Here is a 15,938-nt window from a genome sequence, read left to right as displayed (position 1 = left end):
GGTTATTTATTTATACATTTTTTTTCATAATTTATACAGCAGTGAGATTGGTGGTGAGGTTTGAACTGTTATAAACAATCTGGCAATAGCGAAGCACTGCTAGGTTCACTAGTATCTATCAGCTAAAACGTCTGCTTTATACAATTAAGAAACTTTTGCCTTCGTCAAATTGAATTTATTTATTATTCACATAAATAATACTTTTGTTTACATTTATTATTGGTTTAAAGTAACTTAAATGTAGGAGTCGACATAATGCCTGTAAAAGTCTCATCGGTTAATTATCAAACTAGAAATGTAATTACTGTTTTACCATAGCACTTTGATGATGTATTAACAGATTACACTAATTTTTAACATAAACTCAACTTTTTAAATGTACTTGTAGGTAATAAAGGCAGATATAGTTAACAAAGAAAATGTTTCATTTATTTATATATATATATATTATATAATATCTTTATTTAAACTTATTGTACTTAATAATACAAGTTTATAAGCAAATATAATATTAAAATTCTACAAAATCCTGTTTCCAAAAGCAATGAATAAAATAAAAGAATTAATAAAATTAAAAAAATAGCATACATATACACACATTTATACTCAAGTGGCTTTGTAATTGACTTTCTTTAACAGTGTTTCTGCTTCATTGTGAGCCTGAAATCATAAAATAAAGTCACCATTCATATAAATGTAACATAAGCATAAAGTCATTAAATATCCATCTATTATTCTGTTCACTACATAAATGATATTATGATATTGTACATGGCTACAGTAGCTAGAAATGTGATAAAATATGAATTTTTAATGGTAGTCTGGATCAATACCAGCCATTGGTAAGACGATATTCTGTATCTTTACAAACTGATAGTTCTGAAATTATTGTACTAGCACAGAGAGAATGATCTTAAAAATAAAAAATTGTGAGTTAAAGATAATTTGGCTTTTAGCCAAATCAGTTATTTTTAGCATATTCATAATCTTAGCATTTGCCTAATCATGTTATTGGTTAATACTTTGAAAAAGAAAAGAATAACTGAAATGTGGATCCTAGTTGGTTTTTAGGAACATCTTAAGGAGTAGTATTTTGAATGAATAAGATTATGAAGTATCATTGAAGTTAATTGATGAATACTTCCTTTTTTTCTATAAGAAAAACACAGAATACCATCTACTGAAAATCATTAATATATATAAAGTAACACAAAATGGAGACTACTATCTTTAAATTTTTTAATAATACTGATAATTTATTTCATCATTTAGAGAAGACAACTCAGTAAATTTTTCTTTATCATTTTTACTAAGGCAGAGAACACGGCATGGCACACCTTGGTACACTGTTGAATAAACTGAACAGCATTTAACAATGATGTAAAGATACTTGGTTTCCTAGATCCTGAACAGGAAACAAAGAGTCCATAGTCAATCATCACAATAAGTCCTAATACAGAAACAACTATCCCACCACTATTAGAAGATACCAGAATATAATAGCTTGGAAAAACAGGCATGCAACATAAGAAAAGGTAGAGTAGGATGATAAGATTAGTTTTCTTCTTTCCAAGGACCAAAATAAAATATATATTTTTTCTAAAGAATAAAAAACATTCTTTTCCTTATTGTACAACTTCACATCACTACTTACAAACATCTAGACAACGTACTGACAATAAAGAATATTTTAGTATATCAACTGCTGTTAATTTTATTTATATCCAAAAATCATTAATTTTCGCTATTAGCAAATCTTTATTCAACATTTCTTTTAAACAATTTCACTTTATTACCTTAAAAAATTAACACTCATAAAACTCTTACCAAAAGATCATCATCTGAAGATACAAGGTATTCTGTTGTCAACTTCAAATAATAATAGGCTCTTTCTTGTTCACCAAGCTTCAAATATGTTTTACCAAGCATCAAGAGATTTTGACTGAAAAAAGGTTCATTTTATAAATTTACAGACAATATAAAAACTGCAATAAATGTTACATAAAGAAATATTACATAGGTGTAAAGAGAATGATATTGACCGGACTTGACTTAAGTGACCGGACTGTGTCTTAAGTGCTTTAAAGGTATAGAAAGACTGCAACAGGAAAAATGTACTATCACAAAAATTGATACTATGATAAATGTGACTACATTTACAAAATGTCTATTCATTATGATATCCTTAAATTGATATCTGCATATATTAATTATAATTGGCATTTTCTCAAAAATACACAGCAGTTATTTATCTTGAAAATTATTGGTAGAAATAAGTTTACAAAATTAGTTTAAGAAATGAAATTTCTTAAGACTATTTATATCCAACTGTTTAACTACGTAAATATTCAAGTTTTCCAAATAATATACTGTTAATCATAATTTGATGACCATTCCACCACTACAGATTACCTGTGTTCCAACTCACTGATGTGAGCTGTGAATTAACAATATGGGTGTAAATACAAATGATTTTTTATACATAGTAGTTTTAAATTCTGCAAATAATTTTTTAGAATGAAAATTAATTTCCATTCTATAATTACTACATGACTTTCTTTTTGGGTAATGCATGAAAAATTATGTAGAATAAGTGTATTTACTTATTCACAGCCTCCTTGCTTCACTTATATTCTATATTAAAGTACAGAAACAGATTCATATTTCAAAACTGAGGGATACAAGGAGATAGAACCAAATGTAGATCTACATATTAAAATTACTGCTTTATGGTGTTTGAAATTTTTTTCAATCATACTTAAAACTTTTTTTTAAGTAGGAAGATAGACATGTAATACACAATTTTAAATTAACATTTTTTGTAAAAAAGATGTCAAAACCATTTCTTGATAAGTTTTTTTTTTAATTATAAGTAATCAAATATGCAAAATCAAATACATGTAATATACGTCATACATGTAATCAAATATGTGGAAAAATCACAGTAGCAATATTTATATTACCTTCAAAATTACATCCAATGATAAACTTTTAAACAGTTAATGTTGGAATTAATGGCCCAAACACTAATGAAAACAATACCAAATAAATAATAATTTGCAACACTACTACAAATTAAATGGCTACATCATCTGATATAATTTTACATAAAATTAATCTTAAAATTTTAATTATAATTATATATCACATAACAACCTTCTGATTTAAAAATCGCCTGATTAATGTGGTGGACAAGAATTTCAAACATATCAAAAGTAAAAATGTTGTTAACTATGTAGATTTGTACTTGTTTCTATTTCCTAGTACCCCTCAACTTTGAAACGTGAAGCCATTTCCACACTTTATTACCTCTGGTATATTAAATAAAACAATAAATAATTAATTACCTATAAAAGTTAGGTTGAACTTCTTCTGCTTGTTTGAAGTATTGCAATGCTTCTTGAAAAGTTGATGTAGGTGGATTTGCAAAAAGTGCTGCTGCAATTTTTCGCTGATACCATGCCATATCAGCAATCTGGTAACACCTATTTCAAAATTTAGAAGCAGCTTTATAAGTAAATTTATTATATACACATATGTTAATATGAAATAATTAAACATAAACACACACTTAAACATCACTGTAAATAGTAAATCAATGCTCTTAAGAGATATCATTTACATACTTCCAAAGGTTAAAAACAGGGGTTGAAAAATAATGCTAATTTTCCTGCTTCTTAAAAGCCAGAAAGCAGAAATTGCAAACTTGAATTTAGTTCACTTATTATTTTAGCTTGAAATAGCAATCAAATTTGTACATGCAAATTTGATGCATGTGCATGATACAATATGCTCACCTAATTTAACCCAATCTTTCATTTCACTCCTTGGTTGTCTGTCTAGCATTATTTTCCTGTACTTGTGTGCAATTTGTCATCAGGATATTTTTCCTTACTGTTTATTATCTTATTACGATTGCACTTAAATATTATTTATGGTAAACTTCTGCTCATTAATTAATTATTGTCATATATATGCTCATCATATGTTTGTTATAACCTACTTATATTCCACTTTTTGTAATTGTAATATTTTGTTTTACATGTGCTTGAAACAGTTGTGTAATTAAGTACACAATTAGTCATATTTCGAGTATATTCTTTATTAACAATTACATGTTTTAAGTGTAATATTTGCAGGTAATATCCGAAACAGTAGGGTTTACTTTGCTAATACATGTCAATCTATCTAGGGACTGTTGAATCACATAACCATTACACTTTCTTTATATCATAACGCTGATTCACAGATATTAATTAAGTACACAATTAGTCATATTTCGAGTATATTCTTTATTAACAATTACATGCTTTAAGTGTAATATTTGCAGGTAATATCTGTTCGTGTCTGTAGTTTCACTATCTAAAGAATAACTAAATACAATAATACATAATAACATAAACATATTACATATAAACAGCTGGCTGGTAACCATGCTAGCAACATAACGGACTTTGTTCATATTCATAGAAAAGAATAGTAAACATCTTAATATTGAAAATAAGGAGGAAAGGAAAACATATGAGACTGACCATACTGCCTGCCAAAAAATTGTACAATGATTTTTTCCTCCATTGTACTATTAATCAAAATTTACAAGTAATAACAATTTTAACAAGATCAACAATTTTTGAATTGCAATTTCAATTGAAATAATATAATTGTACATATATATCATACAGTTTAGACAATGAAGTAATATAAAATAATAACCTAAACAGTACTGAATGTTAATAACAAACAAATTACAATTAACAACAAATATAGTAACATCATGTAACTAACTGTACATAACTTATAAAATCACAATGTTGTATTTATCAAGATAAAAAAGTTACGAAGTGCATACTGCCACAGTATCATAATAAAAATAAATGCCTAAATTCATGTTTAGACCAAATTGTGATCACTCACAAACACAAACAGTTATCTAACTATATAATAAATCATAAATTCAAAACATATAAATTGTAATTACTTTCAATTATTTAAATATAAAATGAATCACAAAATTACAATCAATTATATAATAAATCATAAAATTCGTACATACATTAGTTTATGTAATAGTCATAAGTACCTATAACTCAATTAATAGTCTGATTATCTTAATCAGTATGTACCTACCATTGTGGGAATGTAAGATATCTTTATAATGTTGTTCGTGGTGCCTTATGTGTTAAGATGTATTCATTGGCCAAGAAAATCATGAAGCTAATGAAAATTAGTATACATTATCTAGGGTAGTTAAACCTCTAGATAAACCTCATCATGATTGTATCCAAGATCTAGGATTTCTTTGGTAATGTTGTTCATGTAACCTTATTATGCAATAAGATGTATCCACTGGCCAAGACAATCATAATGCCAATGGAGATTGTACCTGAAGCCACATAACTCTAGGCCTTCTTTGACAGTGTTGTTCATGAAGCCATATGCGTCAAGATGTACAAAAGCTTGGGACTCTAACCTCAAGCAAATCATGAGTACACAATCTTGGTACCTCAATGCAATCAAAGTAGCCTTTAGCCTATGCAACCAACAGTGTATATGTTTATGTTGTATCTATTTGTATCTGTAAGTCGTACAATAGTCCGTATAATATATAGGAGTGTGGGAGCAATATGAAAGAGAAAATTATAATTAAGTCATTATAAGTATGCATCTTAGGATAAAAATTAATAGAATATTTAAGAAAATATCAATAACATAAAATGATAATAGAGAACCAAAAATAAGAAGTGTAATAAAATATTGATACAAATACCATTATAAATTTCAAAAACAAAAAATGTTATTACTTATATCATTTAATTCAATTGCTTATGATTGTTAACAAACAAAATTTGTGTTTAGGTATTTTTCATAGACCTTTAGAAATAATTACATCCACAACGTTTACCAAGTTGTCAGGAACCTGTTAAATCAGGGTACCATTTTCAAAAATTCTTCATGACATACTAAATATCTAACACAAGGGTTAGGAGAGGTAAAACGCCCTTCATTGTGTTTTGTAACTATTATAGATGATTGTGTCCATATATATTGGCCTTGGGTTCAAATGACATATAAGTAAACATTCCATAAAAAAGTGTCTTAATGACAGTGGTTCTGTAACTGTGTTATTTATATAAATAATAAACGTAGGATGGAAGTTGAAACTGGCTTCTGTTTGGTACAATGGTGTATAATTCTTGAAGACAAGATTGTCAGGTCTTATTAAGCGATAATTAAGCCTTTAATTGCACTTTTCCATGAATCATCAAATGGGAATGAGAGCAATATATGGTTTAATCAAAGCCTCAGACTCTGCCCGCCATAACGAATCATTGTATAGTAAATCAAAGCCTCAAACCACTGCCCGCTATAACACATTATTAGTTTATTAAGGCTATTGTGTAAGCAGAAAATGTCGGTGAAGGAATCACTCAGGAAAAGTGGAAGCTGACCAAGCTGTAAATTTATCCAAAATTAGAGAATTATGAGTATATTATTTATTAATGATCACACGTTTTAAGTGTAATATTTGCAGGTGTTGCTGTTTATGTCTGTGCAATTTCATATCTAAAGAATAATTGAATACAATAATATGAGAGGTTATCGGTCATCTCTAAAGTAAAGACCGGATTCATTGTAAAAAAATTTATTCTGGGAACTTTATAAATATTTTTTATTTCTCTTAAACTACATACCTTATATTACTTCTCTATATAAATGTCACATGAATTAAGACATTAATTGTAGGAATACATCAGCTTCAATATACCCTAGTTGTATTCTTCTGCCGCCAGTCCATTTACCCACTGTATAATAGCATTTCTAAGTTCATCAACACCCATGAATTGCTTACCACTCAAAAATTCTTCCAATTTCCCAAACAAATAGTAATCAGGAGGAGCTAAGTCCAGACAATTTGATGGGTGATCGTAAATTTCCCATCCAAATGAAAGCAATCCCATTCAGAATTTTTTGTGACATTCCGTTAAGACATGCGGCACCCAACATTCACAAACCTTTCTGAAGCTTAAATGGTTATGAACAATGTGACCAATAATAGATCTTAAAACATCAGGAAAAAGAAGGGCCAGGTAGGAAAATGTTGAGCGATGATCTTTTCTGATTTCATCATCGACGGATTTCAACAAGTCCTCGGTGATTAACGAGGGCCTCCCCAAACGTTCTTCATCATGCACATTAATTCTGTTACTTCTAAACTTTTTACACCATTTTCAGACGTTTCTTTTTTACTGAAATTCATAGGCAGTTGTTTGCTACAACTGCCTATGAATTTCAGCCGGCTTAAGGTTTTGATGATTTAAAAAACGTATAACTCCACGTATTTCACAGTTGGCGGCAACATCGATTTTCCTATTGATTTTATAACATAATAACTGACACATAATCAAAGACACTACAATGTGACTACTTACACAGCAATATAGTGTGTACATTACTAGCATGGCCATAAACGACACAGGTTTGCCAACTTCAAGGAGAAAAATTTCCCAGCATTCTTTATACACGGTTATCATAAAAGAATGGTGCGGTTTCAGTAATTCATAGGAAGATTGTAGGGAAATTTCTAGATGTTATATTGGTATCCCTGAAAGCCTCCAACCCAAAAGTTTGTTTATCAGCAGTTGTAACCACAATGTCAGTTCTTGTATTGTTGTTGCGGTGGGTTTAGTGAGTTACTATGTTGTCGGATAAAGACAAAGCAAAGTGTGTTTTATTGATGGCTGGATTAAAATCTGTAATTTTACTTCAACGTGCATTTCAACGTGAATTCGGAAGAGATCCACCACACAAAAATAACATAACACGTTGGTTCAAACAATTCGAAGAAACTGGATTGCTTAAGAAACAGAAATCAACCGGCAGACCAAGTGTACCAGACAAAACGGTTGAACTAATTAGACAATCGGCAATTAGAAGTCCTGGGAAATCCATCCCCCGTAGAAGCGTTGAATTAGGTATTCCAAAATCAACAGTTCACAAAGTTTTACATAAAAAACTGAAATTACACGCTTATAAAATCCAGATACTGCAGGAATTGAAACCCGATGATGGTGTAAAACGTTACGATTTCGTTGTTGAAATGTTAGACAGAATAAGTGAAAACTAATCATTTTTAGACGATATAATTTTTACAGACGAAGCTACATTCCATGTGAATATATTGTATTGTGTTAACAGACACAATTCATGAATATGGGGCTCTGAAAACCCACACGCAATTATTGAGAAACAACGCGATTCGCCTAAAGTTAATGTTTGGTGTGGTGTGATGAAAAATCGTGTAATAGGGCCTTTCTTCTTTGCTGAAAAAACAATTAATGGAGTTGTGTATCCTGGCATGTTAAACGATTATTGCTTTCCTCAGCTGGATGAACTTGAAAACATTCATTGACTTCATTTCCAACAAGATGGTGCTCCCCCGCACTTCAATGCATTGGTCACGGACGTTTTGAAAGAAAAATTTGGAGATCGATGGATAGGCCGGCAAGGACCCATACTTTCGCCTCCAAGGAGTCCAGACCTGACACCTTGCGACTTTTTCTTGTGGTAGTACATCAAAAGCGTTGTTTATACACAAAAAATTTGCAACCTAAACCGCTTAAAAAACAGGATTAATGAAGTAATGACAACCATTAACGAAGAAATTTTAACTAATGTTTGGAGAGAAGTTGAGTATCGTTTGGACATTTGTCGAGCGACTAAGGGCGCACATATTGAAATTTATTAATTATGTAAAAAAATGTTTGAGACGACAAATTTGAAAAATAAAAAACATAAACTGTAAGTAATTTGTTTTAATTTAAACCATGTTCAAAACCGCACCATTCTTTTATGACAACCCTGTATTAGAGATATCCCATGTACATATTAATGTAAAATATAAACAGCTGGCTGGTAACCATACCAGCAACATAATAACAAACTTGTTTATATATATAGAAAAAATGGTAAAAATCTTAATATTGAAAATAAAGAGGAAAGGAAAACACATACGGGACTGATCAGGGACTTTACTACTCCTGCCTGATATTCAGGAAGAGATCTAATATGCAATGCTTTACAAACCAATAAATTAATTTATAAAAATTATCATCTACATCAATTATCTGTCTTTACAATTATGTAAATACAGAATTTTGATTAACTCTCAGTTGCATATGATGGGTAATACTTTATAAAAAAATCAATAATAATAACCTGAATTAATCCATTTAAAGAATATCTGGTAGTAATAGGCCTGCAATAATAACTATCTCTTGATGGATATGATGGTTCAATCCCTCACAATAAAATCTTGTTCAAATTTATGAGTTCAGAGAAAGCTTAAGTTTTGCATATGTAAATTAAACAGTAGTACCAGTTTTCACAATGACCTGTAAGGTTTTGGTATTTAACTTTAAATCTATATACAAAATAACTCACTCACCCATCTGAGCATTTCTCACTGTTAGGTTAATTGCTGGTCGAACCCTTAGGAAATACACATTTTCCAAGTGGGTTCCACTTATGTCCTAACCATTTAAGATATTTTTTTTTAAATTCCAGTCTTAAAGGTGAGATCTTATAGTTCGCTCATACTACAGCTGAAAAGATAAATGTTCAGTATATTTATAAGTCAATTTCCTGGTTGTTAAGATTCTTCTTTGCTATTATATTTATTTTTTGTTTTAAATACAAATTTATTACTAACATCAACAGTAAAGCAAGGATAATATGCTTATATATTAAATAAATTCCAGAGTAAAATATTCATATGATAAAGAACAGAAATAAAACAATAATTCAATTTAATATTAAAGCAACAAATTAACTTAATTATGTTTTAATAAAACAGAATGTTTTGAGGGTGTGTATCAAAATAAATAAATTTTCAAGAAAGTTAAATTGAAAACAAATTATAAAACTTTATAAATTATAAAATTTTAAAAAAATTATATGAAAGCAAACAAACCATACCATGATCCAAGCATATGATATGTAGTTGCATCATTTGGGTTTAATTTCACTGCTTCCTGAAAGAAAAAAAAAGGAATGTGACTTAAAACTAAAAATATGCTTGAGAAAGTTAAATTCGTAAATGAATTAGTTACACAGATATGAGCAACATCAAAATCTTCAAACCATGTAAAAATTTATACTTGAAAAGTTATTTAACATAAGAGGGTAATCCAGAAAGAAGAGAGACTACTTAGCTCAAAAAATTTAGGAAATACTTTTTCTTCAATTTTATACGTTTCCAAACACACTGAATTTTAAATTTATTCACTACATTATGGCATTTATTACATAATTTCATTCTATTTAAGTAATTTTGACAGCCAACTATAATAGCCAAATGTTTTCCAACAGGAAAAAAAGAAAATTGGTCTTACGATAAAAAGGTGAGCCAGATGAAAAGATCCAAACTGTAAAATAGTGACTGACTATCTCCCAACCAAAATTATCCAACAAACTTGGGTGCAGCACAAGTATCAACTGGCATAAAGTCAAATAATGCAGAAAAGGCTTCCCACATCTTCCATTATGTGCTGTTTGCAATTAACTATAAGGTTATCAAGGTTTTCTGGTTTAAAAGGGCCTAACTGAATTTTTGAGAAGGTTGGGATGAAATCAAGTGATCGTCTCTGTAATGAAATAGGGCACCCAGGTCTCATCACCAGTAATAATCTGAGTGAAAAAATATTTTCATCTGCCTGATATCACTGCAAAATGTCAGTACTGACCCCCAATTCTTTTGATTTTGTGTTGGTATATCCACTCCTGTGGAATCCTTGTGAAAAAACGTTTTTTGTAGCCTAAATGTTCTGATACAAAATAACAAGAAATGTCTGGAGGAGGAAAAACATCTTGACAAGAGTTAAGCATCTGTTTTCAGATCTTATCATTAACTGCTAAGTTCTTGGAGTTATGTCACTACGTCTACTGTTCTGTAGCATATGATACAACACAAGCCCACTACAGGGATAACTATTAGTTCTAAACGAATGACTAATTTTGTTTGGTTTTGCCAAATAATGTGAGTGTGATTTTTTTATGTTGAAGGTTTTCAACAAGACATACTTGAAACACTACTACTGAACAGACTACTACTGGACATGAATATGATATGCTCATGTAAACAAGGAATAATTAAATACTTATTTCAGATTATTTCAATATAAATAAAACTTTAAAAATATTAAAGAATAAGAATTTGATTACCATAACTGACATATTATTAACTAATTTCACCAAAAACTATCACTTACATATTCACTATGTAGCAAACTAACCAGCGGGTTTATACATCACTGTAAATATGATGCCACTACGAAATGATTTCTACTGTATTCATAACCTTAAAATTTAACAGATTTCTGAAACCTGCTTTATCATGAATTCAATAAACAATGTCATGAAACAATATTTTGTAAAATGTTTGTTATTTATCCATTATTTCCAAGACAAAATATCTGACATCAGAAAAAGAATTTACATTTTTTTTTTCTTTTCTCATATCTGTTATTTAGAAAATCTAGAATCTATAAAACATTTTAAAAGTTCTTAATCAAATTAAGTCATAATTCACATTTTTCCCAGAAATTACACCTAAAAACAGTCTTACATAATAAACAATATGAAATAGTCATAACTATATATAATAAAGGAAAAAAATTGTTAAAATATAAAAATTTCACAGATTAATAAAACGGTAAGCTTTTAATCATGACAAACTACTATATTATGTTCATGAATATTCTTATCTGAAATATGCCATCTGTTGAGGCGCCTTCAAAAAGTCAAAACAAGTTTCTAGGATACGGAAATGGGTTGTTAGATCGTTATTTCACAATCATAAGTATAAATTTGTAAACCAATATTTAGAAAATTAAAAACACATTTTATTCAACTGTTACATATTCTTGAAAAAGTATATATATCTCGTATCTGTAAAAAACTGGACAACATTAAGTACTTTCATATAACTTAACAATATTTTGGCTTACGAGAATTGCTTCTACTGCCATTTTTAATAAATTATTGAACCATTTAAAAAAATCTTGTTACCAGTTTATTTAAAATATAACTAAAATATTTTATTTATAGAAATGATAATAATCAATTGATAAATCTCTAATACGAGGGTTATTTGTTTTTCAAGGTCCAATCGGTCATGAAATTAAAACCACAGTGGAAATAAAAAATTTTTTATTTGTAACAAGTACTTACATAGTTATGCTATTTCTCTACATAGTGACCAAAAAAGAAAATTATTCTATTAAAAAATTAGTTTACTACGCAAGACTAAATAAATGTATTCTACTGAACCAATTATTTTGATTAAAAAGAACTTGCAGAACACGCTCCTTTGTTAGCATCTTAATACTAAACACATAATATTTAATTCATGATCAGACATAAAAATTATTGTTACCAGACATAATAATTATTGGTAATTATTTATTAAACTATAAATTTTATAAATTTGTTCTATTTTAGAATTGTAATTACATATATGGATTAACTTTAAATGAAAAAAGCGGAAATATTACAAAATTATGAAATGACAAAGCTCATTATTACCAGCATGTGCTCTTTGACTTTTTCCAATTGTGTTATTCTTTCTTTAGTTCCACGAAGTTCATTTCTAGCATCTAACAGAACTGACATCCATTTATGCACAGCATAATGTTTTTCATCTATTTCAAGTGCTCGACAAATTACATCATATCCTTCACAAATCACAGATTCTTTTACGTCTTTTGCAATACTTGGCTGAGAAGATAACTTATATTTAGAACGAGCTATCCTCCATAGCACTTCAACATCTCCACTGTCCTATAATAAGAATAAATAAGTTAACTATTCTGTTTGAATACCTAAATATAATTTTTCAAGAAAGGTACACCCCTATATTGGGTAGATAATATTATTTTATCATTAAAAAATGCATTAAACATCAAATAAAAATAACAAAATTGTGATTTCAGAGAATAACACCATTATTCACATTTATTTTCAATAAAAATTACATGCATGTATGCACACAATCTCACACATATTTATAATAGAATTAATTTAGAAAATAATATTTTTATGGCTCTTAAAATTAATCCAATTGTATGATTCTGTTAGGAAAAAACTGTGAGCTGCAGAATACAAAAATTAAACATTTAATCTTTGTAACAATTCCAAGATACACATAGGTAAAATCAGGAGATAAGGAGATAGAGAGGTATCAGACTGTTACGTGTTTTTATTTTTAAATAGAAAAGAAGAATTCTTGAAAGCCTACTAGCTCTTTTTTTCTGAACCTAGTAAATACTCATATAATTATTTTCTCTTTTCATCGTTCTTCTACAATGACCACCTTCTCTCATGAATCATTGCTTTAATCTGGCAACAGGATATACATATCCTGTGGTTGGCACAGGATATACATATTTGGCTTTCCCAAGATCATCAGTGTTTTCTTCGCTTCAAAGAGTGTGGATTGTGATGAGTGGCAGAGTAAATAGAATGCTACCATAACAATAAAGTTTGTCCATTTATGACACTAACACCCTGAAGCTCTTCATGAAGGAATAACTGTCGTGAGGAGGTTATTATTTGCAGTTTGCGAATAGGGCAAACTAGGCTCACTTATCTGATGACTCAGACTGATGTACTCATTTGTACTTGCTGCAACTACCAACTGACAGTACATCACATATTTGTGGGTTGTGTATGTTATCCCAGACTGCGTCAGAAATTTAAATTCAGCACTAACATCAGAAATATTTTAGGGAACAATATGACAGATGGTATATTTGTCCTTTTAAGTTAAATTTTAATAACTGTACTTAATTGTGGTTTTATTTTGCTGGCAGCATACAAGATAGGCATTTTCCATTTATACTATGTTTATATATTACTTTTGTTTAATTTTGAGGTTAATATTTTAAATATAACTTTTTATTATATAAATATTGTGTTCAAGCGCTAATGATGACACTTCGTTTTGCACCCAGGAAAAAACTTCAGTTGCTCATTTGCAACTACTTCTAATTAGACTGCTTCTTATTCACAACTAGTTATTATTAAAGGGCCTTTCCCCATCCAAAACCTAGGAACACACCTATTGCCCACAGCTAGTCTCACAGTCCACAGAGCAGGCTTAAATAATGTGTGTAAGGACTAAATAAAAATAAAATTATACAACATTCAGAACAAAGGAATCTTTTAAACAGTTTTAATCAGTAATTTAGCAAATACTACATTAAAATCATTCTTAACGGAATTTCCAGTAGCAGTGCATCTTTTAAAATTGCTGTAAAACTAAAACTTACTACTACTTACTTGGTTTGATCTAACAACTAGTATTTTGGTTACTTTACCTCCTATATGGGGAATTAAAGAAACTTCATAAAAATGCTAATATTAAAACAAAGAAAACAAAACTTATAATAGTATATAATTTTCATAAATGGTAAAAGAAACCAGACAAAAAACTAGTTAACCTTAAAATTAAAAAAACGAGTTTACAATAAAAAATCTATAAGAACTATTAAAAAAAAGTAACAGAACAGCCATAAAGAAATATATACAATCAAGAAGACATATATACAACTAAATGTTTTAGGACGATTTCAGAAAAGGACTTCAAGTACAAATAAAATAGCTGAAAAAAAATAATAAATAAAAACCAGAAAGACAAATAATAAGAAATAATTAAACAGAAAACTAATAAAGCAATAAAAATATATATCTGAAAAAGAGATCTTTACAAAATGAAATAACAAGGCAAATTTTTCTAAAAAAAATTCTAAAAACTTAATAAAAAAATTAAAAAAAAAAAGAAAGCATTTAATTAAACAACAGAGCACTCAAAAGACACGCAAGGAACAACAAAATAATCAAAACAGAAATTAATATTAAAATTTACTTATAAAAAAATATTAGAAAACAAATAACTAAATAAAATAAGGTAAAACACTTATTTTAAAATAAACTGTAAATTACAAATTTTATTTTTAAGTATCGTAATTAAATAAAGATAAACTGTTAAACTGAAAAAAGACTGCTAAAAAGAACTAGTTTATAGCATCAAAACAACTACAACCACAAAAAAAAAACTAAATTAACTGAAAAGACTAAATTAACCTAAAGACTAAATTAACTGAAAAAAGGAAATAATAAATTTTAAATAAAGAAAACAGATTTACCAATTATAAGAGCTGCAAAAAAATTAAATAATCATATCAAGACGATTCTGTTAATTTTCTAATTGAATTTTTAAATTTTCAGGAACTAGCGTTAATTATTTCCACTCGTACTAAAATTAAAACTTGACTGTTCCAGTTATATTACTAAGAACCTTGAACTCTTCATGGCTGTGTAATGTTACTAAAAATATGTTTCTGTGAAAAAATTTATGTTCGAGGATAAGATTATTACACATGTTAGTGAAGATGAAACATAATTATAGCAAGACTTCCTGTCTTTCAATTCTTCTGACTTTCCCATCCAATAAAAAAACTGAAAACTCCAATAAAAGCAGCATAACTATAACAATCAATAAATTTCAGGAATGAAACCTTAAAATTGCTTGGAAATTGGTGAATTTTTCACGGGCAATTTAATTTAATGACATTAAGAATAGAGGATCCCTCAAGCTTTTATACTCATCACTCTAAACTACTAGCCAGGAATGTGGTTTACAGAGAAATAATTTTATAATAGAATAAAACATTTAATGATGAGTAATACATTTTACAGGGTCAAGGTAAAAGCAAGTAATTGGGTAAAACCTTGAGAAATATATATATATATATATATATATATATATGGAAAGGTCCTCAATTTGCTCACCACTGAAATTCCGGTTTCCTGAATATCCAAAGAGTTAGATATAATTATTCCTAAGGTTGCCTGGCCAAATGGTGGAGTGGTTAGCATAC

General features: G+C 28.8%; 1 protein-coding gene across 2 annotated transcripts in view; it reads right to left on the bottom strand.

Annotated features, from left to right (window-relative positions):
* Positions 1–407: 407 nt before the first annotated feature.
* The window catches only part of LOC142322047 (regulator of microtubule dynamics protein 1-like), a 46,746-nt gene continuing 31,215 nt past the window's right edge, over positions 408–15,938 (bottom strand). For both annotated transcript variants that reach the window (XM_075360662.1, XM_075360661.1), the window contains exons 3-7: positions 12,583–12,837; positions 9,976–10,031; positions 3,348–3,485; positions 1,828–1,942; positions 408–660 (exon numbers count right to left, since the gene is read on the bottom strand). In XM_075360662.1, the coding sequence (XP_075216777.1) occupies positions 607–660; positions 1,828–1,942; positions 3,348–3,485; positions 9,976–10,031; positions 12,583–12,837 (618 nt within the window). In that variant the 3' untranslated portion in view covers positions 408–606. The remainder of the gene's footprint in view (positions 661–1,827; positions 1,943–3,347; positions 3,486–9,975; positions 10,032–12,582; positions 12,838–15,938) is intronic.

This window comes from Lycorma delicatula, chromosome 3, assembly GCF_047948215.1.
Source record: "Lycorma delicatula isolate Av1 chromosome 3, ASM4794821v1, whole genome shotgun sequence".
NCBI classification, from domain to species: Eukaryota; Metazoa; Arthropoda; class Insecta; order Hemiptera; family Fulgoridae; genus Lycorma; species Lycorma delicatula.
The sequence above is the reverse complement of the archived record's forward strand: the minus strand, read 5'-3'. Positions and strand labels throughout refer to the sequence as shown.